Source organism: Chelonoidis abingdonii, chromosome 2, assembly GCF_003597395.2.
Source record: "Chelonoidis abingdonii isolate Lonesome George chromosome 2, CheloAbing_2.0, whole genome shotgun sequence".
NCBI classification, from domain to species: domain Eukaryota; kingdom Metazoa; phylum Chordata; order Testudines; family Testudinidae; genus Chelonoidis; species Chelonoidis abingdonii.
In genome coordinates, this window is record NC_133770.1 from 67,379,628 (window position 1) to 67,397,209 (window position 17,582).

General features: G+C 41.8%; 1 protein-coding gene across 3 annotated transcripts in view; it reads left to right on the top strand.

Moving 5' to 3' along the window:
• Positions 1-204: 204 nt before the first annotated feature.
• TAX1BP1 (Tax1 binding protein 1) overlaps positions 205-17,582 on the top strand; it is a 78,473-nt gene continuing 61,095 nt past the window's right edge. For all 3 annotated transcript variants that reach the window (XM_032773797.1, XM_032773799.1, XM_032773798.1), the window contains exons 1-2: positions 205-305; positions 2,899-3,082. In XM_032773797.1, the coding sequence (XP_032629688.1) occupies positions 2,906-3,082 (177 nt within the window). In that variant the 5' untranslated portion in view covers positions 205-305; positions 2,899-2,905. The remainder of the gene's footprint in view (positions 306-2,898; positions 3,083-17,582) is intronic.

Sequence of the window (17,582 nt, forward strand, 5' to 3'; positions counted from 1 at the left end):
GCTTAGGGGGGAGAAGCCAGTGCTATGGGGCCATCCCCTCACAGGGGTGTGCTGGGAGGGTGTATGGGACTAAGTCCCGAACTTCAGTAGGTGTTTGCTGGGCGGAGGTTGCCAAGGGACCACCCCAGGACTAGTCCAGGGAGGCGCCCAACTGTATCGGAGTAAGCCCCGCCCCTCTCCAGCAGTTGCGGCGCGGGACCGGAAGTGACGCTGCAGGGGCTGGGCTGGGAGGGCTAAGTAGTGAGCTGATGACGGTGGCCGCGGTGTCGTGTTGATGTCCCCAGTTTCCTCTGTGGGCGCCCCAGGTAAGGGCCCTTCTCGGCCTGTCCGTGTCCGGGCGGGGCGGCTGCGCGCTCGTGCCCCGTGACTCTGGGCCCGGCGGGCGCTACGTGTTCAGTTTCGTAGCCTCGATTCGCTCCGCCCGGTTACCGGCCGCAGCGGCTCCCTGGCTCTCGAGGCCTCTGTCGGCCCAGCTGCCTGGCACTGGTCAAACCGGGGGGCGGTGGTGCTGCTACGGCCGCTTTGTGTCGGGCAGGGCTGGACCTGCGTGTGCGAGCAGCAGAGGGGTGCTGGGCGAAGGTGACCTGTCTGGGGTCAGTCGCTCCCCGCTCCGGCTGCTGCTGAGGAAGCGGGGAGGGGTATCGGGCGCCGACCGCCTGGTAGCGGAACTGCTTGGAGCCCAGCTGCAGCAGGAGAGGGCGGAGCTGGCCCTTGTTTTCCGAGAAGCTGTTCCTAACGTTAAGTTACGGTGTGTTGCGGGACGCACTGTCTAGTGTATGGCAGCAGCGAGGTGTAAATGCTTCTCCTGGTAGCCAAGCCAGCTGACTCTGAGCTGGGTAAACAAGCAGCCCTTGCTGCTTCACAACATCTCTGGGGTCATCCTTGTCACTCTAAATAGGTTTCAGCTGCATCCAAACTTTAGAGAGATTTTTCCTGCCTATAAGTAATAATCCGAGACGTACTCTGCCGATTTACAGAAATGCAAATTTGTAAAATACTAGCCGAGCCTGTTTTGAAAATGTGAAAACAGATTTCAGTAAAGTTGTTGGTCATGCCAGATGGCTTGGCTGTCTGCAGAAACGAACATCTTTGTGTTTGTATTACTAAAAAGATCTTATGATTTTTTTTAAGCAGTGAAAGAATTTTAGAAGTACAATTTGCTTGTCACTTCTTTTTGTTTTGGTTACTTTCTTGCACTTCACACCTTGGGCAATGAAAATAAAAAATAACCATTTGCCTGCAATTCCTGCTGTGATGTTTTGGTTTCAAGCACCAGTGGGGACTGCTAAAAACGTTTTAATTAGACTTAAAGAAAATTGTGGAAACTGTACTGCGCATTTGTAAAAGTTAGCTTTTATAGAACTTATATTTTGGATAAAATGTGAGGGGAGTCTCTTAAATATCACTTCTTGTTATTCTGGGGGGAAGGGAGAGTGAGAGGAGAGAATGGAACAAGTATACTTAAAGAATAAAGTTGTACTATGTTTGAATTGCTTAGGCAGACCTTTAACCCCAATGGGTGCTACTACTCTAATATACTTCAGCCCTGTCATCTTCTCTTTCCTTGTCTCTCCAAAGCTATGTTAATGTCTTCCTTTACACTTAATTTGCTTTTTAATTTATTTTGTGTAAATTGAAGTTTAATTATTCACCTGTACTTTGCAATCATGGAAAATCGCTAATTCTAAATATTATTTTAACATTTTGTTGTGTTGGTGAGAGTGCAAAACTGTGTTGATCCTTATTTAAAGTCTAATCTAGCGAAACAATATACTCGTGCTTTTAGTGCATGGTTTATGTATTGTACTAAATCAGGTGGTAATAGGCTAAAGATATTTGAGTTTAGGGCTAGAAAATCTTGTTCAACGCTTCCTGGATTTGACTGAGCCGTATCTGTTCATTCCAGTTGCCCATTTTATTTGAAAAATTAGGCTAACTCTTAACTGCTTTATTTTTTTAATTTTAGGAAATATATTAATATTCCGGAAAGCTGGTGGGAACATTCTAAGAGCTGATTCTACTCCCTCTCACTTCAGTGGGAACTGGAATTGGTCAGCCCACTATGGAAATATTTCCAGTGGGTATTGGGTGTGTAGTTCCTGAAACAATGTGTTTTACTAATGGTTCAGTTGTCAGCTGAATCAAGGCTTGTACTCAGTTGTTGTAATTACTATAATTTTTAATAACAGCAACTGCAAAATGGAGCAAGATAAATTGCAACATTCAAATATTCTGCTTCCCTCCCTATAGATGTATAAAGCTTCAGTCTTGTTAACACTTGTGCATATGCTTAGGTTTACTGCCATGAATAGTGCCATAGAAATCAATAGGACAGCTTCTTAATAAACAGTTCAATGTCTTAGAATGAAACTAGTACTTTTGTTTTAAAAACAAACAAACTATTATTTCAGTTACAGCAACTGAGGAGTGGACCTTCCTGTTTGCTTGCCATACTAGATGGGGCACCAGGCTTAGTAACCTTCCCTCCAGAAAAAGAACAGCAGCAGCCTGGTAGGGGAGATTATGGAAGTCCGCAAGCCTAGGGTGCTCCTTACCAAGGCAACCAGCATCATTAAGAATATTGGGTGTAAGTCATAGCCCTCCTTGTCTCTGGATTCAGAGACACCCACCTGGAGTGCTCCATCTTCTTATTGTCTTTGGACATGCAAAGCAAGCTACCATTTCATCCTTAGAAGTCGTCTAGACAAGGCAGAGTGTTTTTTGAAACCTTGTGCTGTAGCTGCTCGCTATGGAGTATATTTTCTGTGAATAGAGAAATTTATTTTGTAGGGCTCACGTTGTTGCACCATTCAAGAGAACTATACGCATTTATGACATCTTAGACTATTCTTCTGGTATAACTTTTCTGAAGTAATAAGAATTCTAATATTGTTACAGATCAGTCATGTCATCCTTTCCAGAAGCTCCATCTTCAAGTAATGCTCTGCAGACTTCCAACTTTGCACATGTGATCTTTCAAAATGTGGCAAAAAGTTACCTTCCTAATGTACACCTTGAATGTCATTACACTCTGACCCAGTATATCCAACCACACCAAAAGGATTGGGTTGGTATTTTCAAGGTAAGCAAGTTCGTAATTTTTCAGTAACTGAATATCCATTGCATTCTAAATTACTGATTCAAAAAATAAACTCTAAAAGCTCTTTGAAATATTTGTGGGATAAATCCTGGTGGTGTTAGCTCTTGATGCTTGCAAATTAGTGTCTTCTCTTGGTTTTCAAATATGCTAATTGAAATGCAAGTATTCTAAGTGAGCTGGTAGCACCATCTATTATGAAGGAAGCACAATGCTTTCTGTGATAAGCACCTGAAACAGAATCTTGTAATTTTGCCAGACTATAACTGTTTGGGATGAAATTTTCCATGCTGGGTGTCTTCCCAAAAAATTAAGCTTGACGTGAACTTCAGCCAGGGGTAGAAAGAAGAATGTTGTCTTGCTATGTTAAATTCTGGCAACCTTTTCTTTGAGAGATTCTAGTGCGCTCATGTTTTGGAGCAAAGAACATGAAACTTGGAAGGGGTATGGTCTCTGTTTTAAGGATGTGCCTTTTGCAGTCTCTGTGAAAATCTGCCCAAATTTGGGCAGATTTATAATAATGTGAAAAATCAGTTTGCACATGCTCAGTAGAGGTTTGCTAGAGCTTTGTAGCTCAATTACCCGATGATTCTGTCCACGCTGAGCAAGCTCCTGCAGAGGACTGAGCCAGGAGTGTTCTAGTAATAGAAACTTCAGGTTTCTGTGGGCTGGTCAGGGAACTGACAGCAAGGACTGTGTCCCCTGTGCTGATTCCCTCCCTTGGCAGCATGTAGTAAGAAGCCATTTGAATGGAATGGTGGTGGAAGGAATTGAAGGTGAAGGGGAGGAAAAGAGAGTGGGAGTTGGGGTAGCGGGGAGACTGGCACTGGCTGGGCAGGAAAATTAGGAGTGGGAGCCTGGTGGGGAGAGCCTGAAACTGGATGAGGAGTGTGGAACAGGGAACTTGTTGGGAGGTGGAGATACATAGCTTTTAAGGAGGTTTGGTGTGGCAGTAGAATGGGGACTGGTTGGTCAAAGAGACTGGGACAGGGAACCTGGAGGTGAGGCACTAAGATTGGATAAAGAACTCGGGGAGGGAGACAGGTACTGGAAGCCAGTGGGATGAGGAACATGTGTGCGGGGACATCTGAAGGGGGAGATTGAATGAAGAGTCAAGAGAGGGGAAGTGGGACTGACTAAGTATAAACACTTGAGACATGGAGCCAAGGGAATGGAGGGAGACTGGGCAAGGGGATTGGGATTAGAACAATGGGGGGCATACTGGGACTTGGAGTCCATAGAGAAGGACTGGATGAGCAGGCTGAGGACTGGACATTTAGACTGAGAAAAGGAGCAAGGGGAGGGGGAAGAGAAGGAGAGGTCACAGGGAAATGGCAGAACTGGGTGTCCACTGGAGAATGCTCCCTTCCAAAGCCTAGAATGGAACCCAAAATTCTTGCCTCCCTATTTCTCGATCAGCAGATATTTGTGAAACGTGGGCAAAATGTCTCATCCTTCTCAAATGCTGGTCCAAATAGAGGATTGCTACCCATGATTGCTATCAATTACTCTGCTAGCCCAAGTGGCAGAGTCTGTGCCGTGGATCTAAAGGTTCCAATCCTGATGATGACCTATGTGGATGTCAATATCATGCCCCAGGATGCAATTTCTGTGTGTTTTGTTGTTGTTTTCCATATGATGCCACATGATGGAATTGTTTGTTTTTTTGGTCTGTTTAAAAAATAAAAAAATTGCCAAGTGACAAACATAACCTACGTCAAAAAGACAAGGAGATTGCAAGAAGCAAGAGAAGTTAGGAATAATTCTTACATCTGTGCAACCTTAATTCAGTCCCTTTGAGCGAATGCATTGTAAGAGTCTTCCAGTACATGATCATATACTATATTTTCCACAGGATTATTAACTAATTCATGTGCTTTTCTGTGGCACGCATCGTAGTATCTGCTTCACAAACAGGTCTACTGAGAGAAATTGGGGGTTCTGGTACATCATATTGGCTGGGTCCCCATCCTCTCCCGTTTCATTTTATTTACACAGATATTAGATATTTTGGGAGGGCTAAGGTACTACTTTTCCCTTCCCACCCATGCCAAGCCCTGTTCACAAACATAATTAATCTTCATAATGCCCCTCTGAGGTGATACATGTGGGCAGCTGAGGCACAAAGTGGTTAAGTTCAAAAGTATTCACTAATTCTTAGTGCCTAGTCTGAGACATGTTTAGCATAATGTAGCACTGTTTATCTTCAGAGCATAACTCTAATTGAGTTGGGTTGCAGATGCAAGTGCTCAGGACTTCTGAAAATCAGATGCCTGGGTCTCAAGTCAAAGACCCAGAAAATGAGGAACTCACAATTAGTACCATCTCTGGGAATTTTGGTTTATGTGACTTGCCCAGGATCATATAGGAATTCTGTGCCAGAGGCAGGGATAGAATCCAGTTTTCCGAAGCATCATTCAGCATTACCTTAACCAAGAAATAGTTCTTTCTCTGCCTCAGTCCCCTACCTCATTTGCCTTTCTAACTTCTGCAACAAATGAGACAGGAATCCTACAGACAATAGTTTTGCAACCCAGACTCATCCTCAGAGCCAGGTCCATTCTGTATGCTTTTTCCATAGATAGGTACTGTGACTTGCTTACACCTCTACTGTATCTGTGGACATTGTACAGATCACTGTCTGCAGTGCTGAAATGAAATTGCTACAAGAATTATGCAGGAGGAGTAAGTGGTTTTATAAAGGAGACATTTTTCTTAAGCACACATTTTGTAAATCTGTAAAGTTTGGGGGCAGGAGGGAATCAAAGTATGACTTCAGTCAGATGAGTGCAGCTAAATAAACCTGGTACGTGAGGTAAAATGCACATCCATTTGAAGAATGGAGGTGCAAGCATTCCACTAGAATTTCAAAAGAATGTTGTTTTAGTGAAGAGGATAATGGGATTAAAATACTTTACTAAAAGTCTGCAGTAATAGGCAGTGACTATTTGTATAACAGTTTCATTTTGTTTTATAAATTAAATTATTACTATGAACTAAAATTTAAAGTTATGGGACATTTTTGAGGCTGTAATTGATTATTGGAATATACTACTACAGTAAAACTTTTGAATTTAAAGAAAATCTTTAAATTTAGGAGTTAGCATAATTTTTTAGATGAACTGGGAAGAGGCAAGGAGGTAACCCCCACATATAGTCCTGTCATTCTTTTGAAGTAGTTGGAATTTAAATTTTAAAAACGGATGTTACACGCATCTGATAAAAAATCAGGGCGGCAGTTACTATGCATTCTAGTATCCCTGTTTAAAAGAGAAAAAAATTCCAAATCTAGCCCCATAACATTGATTTGTTTTTCTCCTTTTTAAACATTCTTTGCAGTAAAATGAGAAACTTTTCTTGCTGAGACCACCATTATTGATACAAGATCAGACTCTGTACTGGGGACAAAGATTATAAACAACTGTTAGAGATTGATTATACCTCGGGGTTGCTGGGAAAGTTGATGAATCACACTTGATTATTATTTGAGGTTTAGAAAGGTGAGTAATAGTGTGAAGATGCCTAGTGAAGTGGTCTTCAAGGGATTCTGATCTCACTAAATAACAAGAATGATTAAAGTCCTATGTGGTCTTGATATTGTCTAAAGAGAATCAGACTTCTGTCAGTGACCTCAAAGTGTAAGTTTGTTGGTGGTAAATGTAGAGGGATGGGAAGACCTTTGCGTCTTGTGGAGAAGAATGAATTGCTTAAAGGCCAAAACTGTTCAAAGTTTAAATGAATGCTGTCTTTGAGTGTTATGGGAAGTTATTGCTGTTGCACCAAAGGCAGTTGTGTGTCTGTTAAAAACTGTCATGTGAAGAGGTCTAGTGGAATTTTCATTTAGTTCAACATAGGAGATTACAGGGGAATGGATGAGGGACCTGACTAAGATCTAAGGGCTGTGTACACTATGGGAATCACAGTGACATAACTGCAGCTATGCCACAGTAGTGTAGATGCTTCCTGTATCAGTGCAGCTAATCCACTTCCCTGAGTGGCAGTAGCCCTGCCTGACCATGGGTTAGGTCAGCTTAATTACAGTGGTCAGGGATATGAATGTTTCACATCCCTGAGTGACGTAGCTAGGTCAATGTTCATTTTAAGTATAGACAAGGCTTATGTTTGTTTCCATATACTGAGGTGAGTTGTGGTATCTTGCCATATTTTTTTCCCCATCTAAATGTGTTACCTCCACTGTCCCCAAAAGGAGTTGAGTGGCACAGTTTTACAATCTCTTTTGTCCTTTGCTGCTTCTGGTCACGTATATAAAGTTTGCTCAGTGTAATGAAGTTTGTCCTAATTCCTTTAAGGCCTTCGTTTTAGTACTTGCCCCTATTCTTTTTGTCCCTTTTAGAATTCCATCATTAAATGCAGTTTTAAACTGATTCCTTTCACAAACAGTCAGTTTCCCCATTTTTTGTGTGTTGTATAAGGCATTTGTTTTCTCAAGCTCCTAGCCTGGGTTCACAGACATCCTCATGGAGAGAACCACAACTTAAGTGTTTTATCTCTCCTTGCCTTTGGGGTTGCAGGACATTGTAGCAACTATAGCAACTGCTTACATGAAAAATATATTTAGTCCTTTCCTAAAAATTACTTAAACTGTCCTTAATGCAATAAATGTATTGTCTTTTTAAAATTAATCACTGTTTTCTCTTCATTTTGTTCTATTCCTCTTTTGTGCATGCTGCTTGTTTCCATCTTTCTCGAGGTATTCCTTTTTCACTAAAGGACTGCTGATGGTGCCTGGCTTCTGTTTACTTATGTTATGGAGCAGTGGCCTGAAAGGGAGGCAGCTAAATTGGCCACAGTTGCAGCTGCTTTTATGGGCATTCTGGCAAGGACATTTGAAGTAGATGGAAAAAGAGGAAGGGCCAGCACCATGTTACCTATCAGTTCTTGGTTAATCATCAGCAAGTGCTTTTTGAGCCACCAGTGGTTAATAGACCACAGTTGGGGAACTGGTGTCCTAATTAATTTATACGTGAATTACCTTGCCTCCTGAATTCAGACTCCTAACTTTGTTTGGACAGATTATTACATGTTAATCTAGGCTGTTCTTTAATACTGATATTTTCTTTTTGACTGGCTTTTTGCCCTTTTCTTCTAAAAATAAGTTTATTTTTCTGTTTACATATTGATGCCTGGTCTGAGTTTTAAGCATAGTACAGAAAGAGAAAATTGAATGACAAACCATGGTAAGCCTTTGAATTTATCCAGGGGCAGGCACACTCACCTTGGATGTTAGTGCTGAAAAGGTCAAATCTTAAATTGGCATTAGTGTCAATGCAATACATGGATTTATCTGTAACTTAATGCTTCAGAGAGAATTGGAAACTAGATGATTTCTGAGCTTCTGAAGACTCAAAACCAAGCTATAACAGGAGTATTTAGTGGTTTTTTTCTTTAACGTTTATGATCTGTACTTCTACCAAATAACATAATAACACAATCTTTAACTTATCTTCACAACGCCTCTGTGAGATAGGACAATGCTTTTATTCCCATTTTACAAATAAGAAACTGAGCCACGGAGACCCCAAGCATCTTGGTCAGAGGAACAGGGAACTGAACCAAGGTCTCTTAAGTCCTAGGTTAGTGTCCTAACCAATGGACCATCCTTCCTCTCTCCTTTGTTGCTTTTCGTTATAAATAGAGACAAAGGTAGGAAAACCTTTAAGTAAATTTATTCATACATCTAGCATGAAATGTTGTGGACTAAGTAAGAACAAAATCCAATGTGGGGACTATTTAATTAAAAAAAAAAAAAAGAGTTGAACCACCTACATATTATAAGCGAAGGGAAATACTCTGTATATACACAAAGTGAGATATTAATAAGGCTACATTTTAGTAATGATTGTTTTTAGCAATTGTCATGGACTGGTCACAAGCAGTAAACAAAAATTCATATCCATTACCTGTCCATGACTTACTACAAATTCCTGTGACTTAAACTTGAGGGGGCGGCTCAGGAGGGCACCACTGGTGCTAGGGAGGGGAGGGCAGCCCAGGGTGGGGAGGAGGAATCTACATCCATGTGTTGTGGCAGGGATGCCTTGAAATATTTCTGCAGGATTGACATTGACAGGATCAAATATTCACATATACTTTAATTCTCACTGATCAAGTATGCAGAAACACAGTGAAGTTAGGCAACTGGTACTCCTGGGGGTATTCTGCACCAAAAAATTAAATTCTGCGTACCATATATTAAAATTCTGCATGTTTTATTTGTAAAAATAATGCAATAGAATTACTCTGGTTTCAATTATTTCAGTAACTTATTTAAACTACAATACAATGGATGGAGAATGTGAGTGGGGAGCATTGGAAGAAATCCCCAACCCCCTTTGCCTAATAGTAATGTAACTAGGTTTGACCCTTTTATTTCTAGTTATTAGTCAAAAAAAAAAATATGCAGCCATATGCTCACTGTTACATTGTAAGCAACTGAAGAGCAAGTGAGGGCTGGGGAATCAAGCTCAATATTTATATTGGCTACTGACCAGCTCCAGAAAGGTCAGTCGCAAACAGTTCATGGAGCACATTTTGATAGGAAATTTTTTCAGTCCAAAAATTCAGACCAGTTCTAATTGCAAAATCATCATAAGCATTTATAAGGTCATACTGTCCTCTACACTACTCTGGCAATGTAAAGGAGCCTTGAAACTCTTACAGCTGTTCTATACTCCTGAGGGAATTCACAAATACAATGGGAACAATTCACTAAGCAGGCAGGGTTCTATATTCTGCTCTGACTGAGGGGACAGATCCTGCCCCATGCTTGCCTGCCTCAGAAACATCTCAAAGCCCTACCCCTTCACGCCAAGCTTGCTCCAATAGCAAGGGAGAGAGACTGTCTCTCTCTCTGTCTTTCGTACATGTTTGCTGGCCCCCGGCAGTGATTTGTGTCTCTACTGGCTGCTCTGGATGCCCAAGCCAACCTGCCTGTGCTACTGGGGAGGGGCGGGTGACTGCTCTTGCACCTTCCCTTTGCTTCCTCATCAGATGTAATTTTTTTGCAGGGAAGCAAAGAAATCTGCAGGGGACATGAATGCTGCACATGTGCAGTAACACAAAATTCTCCTAGGAATAAACTGGAAAGTAAGGCAAGATTGAATATTATATAATAAAGGTTTGCAGAAGACTTTGAATCAGCTACAAGCCTATTACGTCTACAGTGGAGCTATGTTCTTAAAATATTTTGCTGGCTTTTCCAGGTTTGACTGAAGAGGCCCACACCAAGGCTTCAGAATAATAAGAACATTGACGTGATTTTTGTGTGTCACTATACAAAGAAGCTTGGCCTCTTGAAGTGCAAATAGAGGTTTTAGTGGGTGACCATCCTTTGTTGCCTAGCTTCAGTTCTTGTTTCAGACTTTGAGGACTTTATAGCAATCTTGACTGCTCATGCCAGCTATAGGTCAAATCCTAGCATCTGAGCAACATTTTGATTTCTTGAATAGCATGATGAATATTGATTTTCATGTTGCTGTATCACCTAGGTATAGACTGAACCATGGATCTCAGCCTTGGGGTCATGACTTCAAGGTTTGTCATGAGAGGAATGCAATGGGGGTAGTTAGCAAAATCTCCCAGCTCTAAAAATGAGGGGAAAAGTGCCTTATCCCACTAGAGAAGCATTGTAATGTCTCAGATAAACTGATGCTGTTTCTTTCCACTTGCATCTCCTCTGAAGAAACATCTGATTTGGTAGCCTGAGGGACAGAGGAGGAAATGGCTTCAGACTCTTCTGCTACAGGATCTGAAAATTTTCCTTTTTTTGGTAGAGAAAATGGATAATGTAATAACGCTTTAACGTGGAAATGACTAAGGACATCTGGACTTAACTAATAGTGTCCTTGAGTTGAATTACATACAATTTTTTTTCTTTGTCATACAGATGTATTAGTTTTCTTAAACTAGTTACATTTGATGAGAGAAGAATAACCCTATTTGCTATTCCAATCACTGACAGAAGCAATAGTGGAAGGAAAAGACAAAATGTATTATGCTACTTTGCATATATCTATGAAAATTAATAGAAGTTTCCTCTTTCAAGTAAGAAGAATTAATGTACTATTTTTTTGGGGGGGGGGGACAACTACTTTTTAATACTTAAGTTGCATAATAATCAGTTTAAAACATAACTGGTAAACCAGAAAGACAAATCTGATACATCATGATGTTTGTGTAGCTGATGCACATCTACTAGTTTTTTAGCAGTAAGGTGGTACCTTTATTTTGGCTTATACCTAAAAAGGTGGGGAACAATGTTCCCTCTTTTTTTCCATTCATGCGCAGAATAAATTTTATGTGCATCGATGTATGTGCAGATGTGCGCTACCAGTAGAAACAAAAAACCTAGATATATTTTTAATAAGTTACCATAGGGATGATTATTACTACTTCAGCCAGGACAAGTTAGGCATTTTAGAACTCACTACTCAAATAATTAATTTAAGTGTAAGAGAAATAAAAATGATCAATTGCATAGACCAGTCTAAACACTAAAATAACACTTTGAAATTTACAGAGAATATATGTGCATTGCAGGAAGTACTAAGAAGTAAGAAGAATAATAATACAAGTGTATATGTGTGTGTGTGACTGACCCAGAGACACTGTGCTGGTGGCTGGGGAAGTTTGAGAGACGCTGTGCACTATCTCTTTAAAGCACTCACTGAAAGCTCTCCTGCTCTGTCCTGAGTCTTGTCTCCTCTCCCCCGTTCTGTGGAGATGGGGTACATAGAGAGAGACACTGTGTGAGCTGACGTCTCAGAAACCGTGCAGTGCCTCTAAGAAAGGCACTCTCGCTATTCAGACCTCAAACTGCAGCAGCTGTGAGTCCTGATCCAGACTGTTCCCTCTCCCCTGCTCTGCAGAGATGGGATATGGGGTAGAGGAAGGGGGACACCCTGACGCCAGCACCTCCCTTCCCCCCTGCTCTGTACAGTCACCAGGAGAGTCCCAGAGGCAGCTGCAGGATGGAGCAACATGGCTGCAAAGCGGCGGGGGTGGGGAGAGGGGCACCTGAACGCATGCTGCCAGATGTGTGCGCTCTGCTAATCAACTGGGTGGCACTTGAATCTCTCCTGGGCGGATGCCCAACCACACAGCTCAAAGGGAACACAGGTGGAGAAGTCTGGAAATGCCAAAGTATGTGTTGCTTATCTGTGGGTATGGTATTCTTACAGCATGTCCTCTATGGGTTATACAGCTGAATATATATAGCCAAAAAATTTATGTATAAATTGAGGAAAAGCCAACACGCCAATCTATTAGAATTCTTTGAGGATGTCAACAAGCATGTGGAAAAGGGTGAGAGTAGATATAGGGTACTTGAAGTTTCAGAGAGCCTTTCCCTTACCAAAGGCTCTTAAGCAGTCAGGTAAGAGTGAAGATCTTCTCATAGATTTAACCAGTTACTAAAGATAGGAATCAAGGGGTAGGAATAAATGGTCAGTTTTCACGAGGCTCCATACAGATCTGTAGTAGGACCTTTTCAGCATATTCATAAATGCTCTGGAAAAGGGGGGAGATGGGGCAAAGTTTGCAGATGATACAAAGTCACTCAAGATAATTAAGTCCAAAGCTGACTGAAGAGTTACAAATGGACATCAGAAAACTGGTGTCTGGGCTACCACGTGGCAGATGAAACTCGATAAGTGCAAAGTAATGCACATTTGAAAATATACTCCCAACTATATGTACAAAATGACGGGATCTAAATCATCACTCATGAAAAAGAGATTGGCATTCTTGTGGATAGTGGTGGGAAAACATCTTCTCCAGGGGTTGGCGACCTTTGGCACGTGGCTCGCCAGGGTAAGCACCCTGGTGGGCCGGGCTGGTTTGTTTACCTGCCGCATCCACAGGTTTGACCGATCATGGCTCCCACTGGCTGTGGTTCGCTGCTCCAGGCCAATGGGGGTGGTGGGAAGTGGGGGCCAGTACATCCCTCAGCCTGTGCTGCTTCCTGCTGCCCCCATTGGCCTGGAGCAGCGAACCATGGCCAGTGGGAGCCATGATTGGCTGAATCTGCAGACGCAGCAGGTAAACAAACTGGCCCAGCCCGCACGCCAAAGGTTGCCGACCCGGATCTACTCAGTATGCAGCAGCAGTCAAAAGAGCTAACAGTCCTAGGAACCACTAGGAAAGGGATAGATAATAAAAACAGAAGATATAACACCACCATGTAAAATTGTGGGGTGTGTGTGTGTAATATAATATATAAAAGTGCAGCGAAGGGCAACAAAAATGATTAGGGGTGTGGAACAGCTTTTGATATAAGAAGAAATGAAAAAGACTGGGACTATTGAGCTGAGAAGAGAAACAACTAACCAGGAATACGAGAGAGGTCCATAAAATCATGAGTGATATGGAGAAAGGGAATAGGGAAGTGTTCTTTACCCCTTCACATAACACACACTAGGGGGCACACAATTAACAGGCAGTTAATAAGTTTAAAAACAAACATAAAGGAAGTATTTCACACAATGCAGAGTCAACTTGTGGAACTCTTTGCCAAGGGATGTTGTGGAAAAAAAGTATAACTCAGTTCAAAAAAGAATTAGGGTATGGCTACACTTGCAGCTGTACAGCGCTCCCGCGGGAGCGCTTCCACGGCAGTGCTTTGAAGTGCGAGCGTGGTCGCAGTGCCGGCACTAGGAGAGAGCTCTCCCAGCGCTACAGGTACTCCATCTCCCCGTGGGGATTAGCTTACAGTGTTGGGAGCCGCGAATGTGAAGAGAGAATTTAGCCATGCTTATTGCCTATACTGTTTTCTTTGAGCTCTGTGGAAGGCAACACATCTTAATTTTATAGATGGGGCACAGAGAAGTTAAATGACTGATTTAGAAGCTAATCTGGCCTGCAGGATTATAGATGGAACTGGGAGTTGAGTCCTGGTTTTGTCACTGATTTGTTCTGTGGCCTTGGGCAAGTTTAGTCTCTTGGAGCCTTAGTTTTCTGTCTGTAAAAGGAGGATACTGATACCAACCTATCTGTGTGTTTTGACACATAATTAAGGTTTGTAATACATTTTGAGATCTTTGGATGAAAAGGTGCTATAAACTTACTGCAGTAGTAATAATTGGACCACACAGTGCAGCAGATCCAAGACTGAGTCAACATTTCCTGGCTCTTCCTCTTTTATTTAAATTGATAAGTCACGTCTCTCGTGTGCATAACTTTAATAAATTCAGAGTTACTGTATACCTTGTAATCTTTTCATGGTTGGATGTGGTTGTTGGAATGTCCATATTGGATCATGACTAAGACAAAGATTTTGTCTCTGGTATTTTTATTAAAAGTCACGGACAGGACGTGGCAATGAAATCATGAAAATGTGCACACAGTAATGCAGTTTTCACTACATCAGTACAGGAGCTTTTGAATTGCTATCAAACCTTATATAATTTTGACTACTGACATGATTAATTGTTAGAGTGTAAAATGGTCATTTACTAACAGCTTTCCATAATTCTGAAACAGCATGTTGTATATTGTAAGATTGTCATCTTTGAGCATCTGTCATCTCGCAAGATATCTTTGTAAGACTAAAATGATCTCTCTGCCTGCACTGTTAACCAGCAATGATAAACACCTCAGAGCTATTACTGATGTGGAAAGCGATCTTTCCAAGTGCCACAATGTCAAGGCACTTCATTTCAGAAACTGCAGTGCTGTAGCTAAAAGGCATGGCTTTTGCCAAGTCATTGCCTTCAAACAAGGGAATAGACTGAAATACGTTTAGTGATGCAGGGTCAAGAAGTTTGGCCTGATTGGGATCAAACACTTAGCAGGGTTTTAAAAATAAACACACACAGTGGATTGACAAAACCATTAAGAACCAGTCATAGGCTTCAGTTTTAACGCTATTTTCGCAAAGGGCTTTCTTAGCTTATCAGTTGTGCCACTGAAGGACTTTTCATAACTGGCAAGATCAGTCAAATCATTTGCCACCATATGCAGTCTGATTTCTGGTTTTTCATTAGCAGTCAGAGTTGCCATTATTCTTAGTGCAAACGCTTCAATTGCTGCAATATATCTGCTTTTATTTTGGTTGATTTTGTTAAAGTGACCACATCTTAAACAGCTTCACTCTCATTCCTCAAAAAAACACACATAATCCTGCAGTTGCCTGGAATGAAAATGGACAGCTTTAAAATCAGCTGTTCCACCATGTAATTACTGGAGAATTGCAGACACTTTCCCTTTTTCCTGCAGTGATTGATTGAACCATGCTTTGCAGGCAAGGCAGGCAGTGAATGCACGTTTTACAGCAATGACAAGTTCATTTACTTTTCCAAATGTTTCTCTCCAGACATTGCCCCCTAAGTTGAGATAATGTGCAGTGCATGTTATGTGCACTGCATTCAAAAAAATACTTTGAGGCTTCATTCCCAGGTTTTGATCGTATATTGGTAACCCTATGTTACTTGACTGCACTCTCAGCAAGTTTGCAGATGACACTAAACTGGGAGGAGAGGTAGATACGCTGACGGGTAGGGATAGAATACAGAGAGACCTAGCCGAATTAGAGGACTGGGCCAAAAGAAACCTGATGAGGTTCAGCAAGGACAAGTGCAGAGTCCTGCACTTAGGACGGAAGAATCCCATTCGCTGTTACGGACTAGGGACCGAATGGCTAGGAAGCAGTTCTGCAGAAAAGGACCTAGGGGTTACAGTGGACAAGAAGCTGGATATGAGTCAACAGTGTGCCCTTGTTGCCAAGAATTGCTACAGGCATAATTGGGCTGTATAAGTAGGGCATTGCCAGCAGATGGGGATGTGATCATTCCCTCTATTCGACATTGGTGAGTCCTAATCTGGAGATCTGTATCCAGTTTTGGGCCCACACTCAGAAGGATGTGGAAAATTTTGAAAGAGTCCAGTGGAGGGCAACAAAATGATAAGGGGCTGGAGCACATGCGTATGAGGAGAGGCTGAGGGAACTGGGATTGTTTAGTCTGCAGAAGAGAAGAATGAGGCGGGATTTGATAGCTGCTCTTACACTACCTGGTCAAATAGGTGACCAGATGAGGAGAAATATGGGACATGGGTGGGGGGGGGGTGGAGGCCTCCACCGGTAAAGCCAAAAAAAAGCACATGCTGCTGGCGGAGTGAATATCGGGACGCAGGACACACTGATTTTATTGTCTATCTCTCTGATAATTGGGACTACTGGTGTCTGTAAAGTTCAGGATCAACCGATTATTGTGAGGGTTGTTTTATTTTTGTTTGTCCCCCCCCCCCCCCCCCAGTGAATAAGGGAAAAAGGATTGTAAGGAATTGCTGTTTATTTTTTGTTTGCATTTCTTTTAATTGGAACTGGGACTTACTGTATAATGGTCTCAGAGAAAAAAGTGATATCTATATACTTTGTACTTTCACTAAATTGAGTTCCAGTTCAGTTCTTACACAAGAGCTATATTTATGGTCTTATTGGCTCTGTGTACCATCTGTTTCATGTGCTACTACTTTAAAAATAAAAGTCTAAAGGTGGTGGTCTGAGTTTAATAATTTTTTTTAGGGTAATCCTTGTATATTATGTGTCAAAATGCTGAAAGAGCCATTTACTGCTTATGGCAAACTTTCAAAAGCATTATTTTAAAAATTCTGCCTCAGTCTTGCTTCATATTATTTATTTATTTTTTTAACAATACTCGAATGAAAACTGGTTAGTCCTGCTTTTGACTTCACAAATGTCAAGAACTTGTGTAAGTGTTTATAGGATCACATCTTAATCAATTATCGTTCTATAACAAAGGAAGGAAAAATACTGATGCAGTTGAACTGTTTCTAAATATGATTTGTCATGGATAGAGTAGAAAGTCAATTGAGAGAAATAATTAAGGTGTAACTATGGAACAAAATATTTGAATCTGTTACTTCTCTCCAAAGCCGTGATTTCAGGATTTTGTATTGCCTGGATAACACTACAACACACACTAATGCAATGAGAGGAGACTAGTTTATCACTTTGTTCTAGTGTTAGTCATGTCAGCTGTTATGGGATACACAAACCAAACTCCTCTTGGCAGTCTTAAAATCATCTTTCAGATTTGGGAATGGCGCTTGTTGGACACTGTTACTAAGGGTATGTCTATACTACCCCACAGATTGGTGGGCAGCGATCGATCCAGTGGGGATCGATTTACCGCAACTAGTCTAAACGTTATAAATTGACCCACAAGCACTCTCCCATCGACTCCTGTACTCCTCTGCTGCAAGAGGCACAGGCGGAGTTGACGGGGGATCAGCAGTCAACTCACCGCAGTGAAGACACTCCGGTGAGTAGGTCTAAGTATGTCGACTTCAGGTATGTTGTTCACGTAGTTGAAATTGCATAACTTAGATTGATTTTTCACCCTTCTTCCCCGCCCCCCCCCCCTCCACTGTAGACCAGGCCTAAGTAGTTTCACTGTCCACTGTTTTCCCCACATATATAGAGTAGGGACTCAGGAACGGTGGCAGT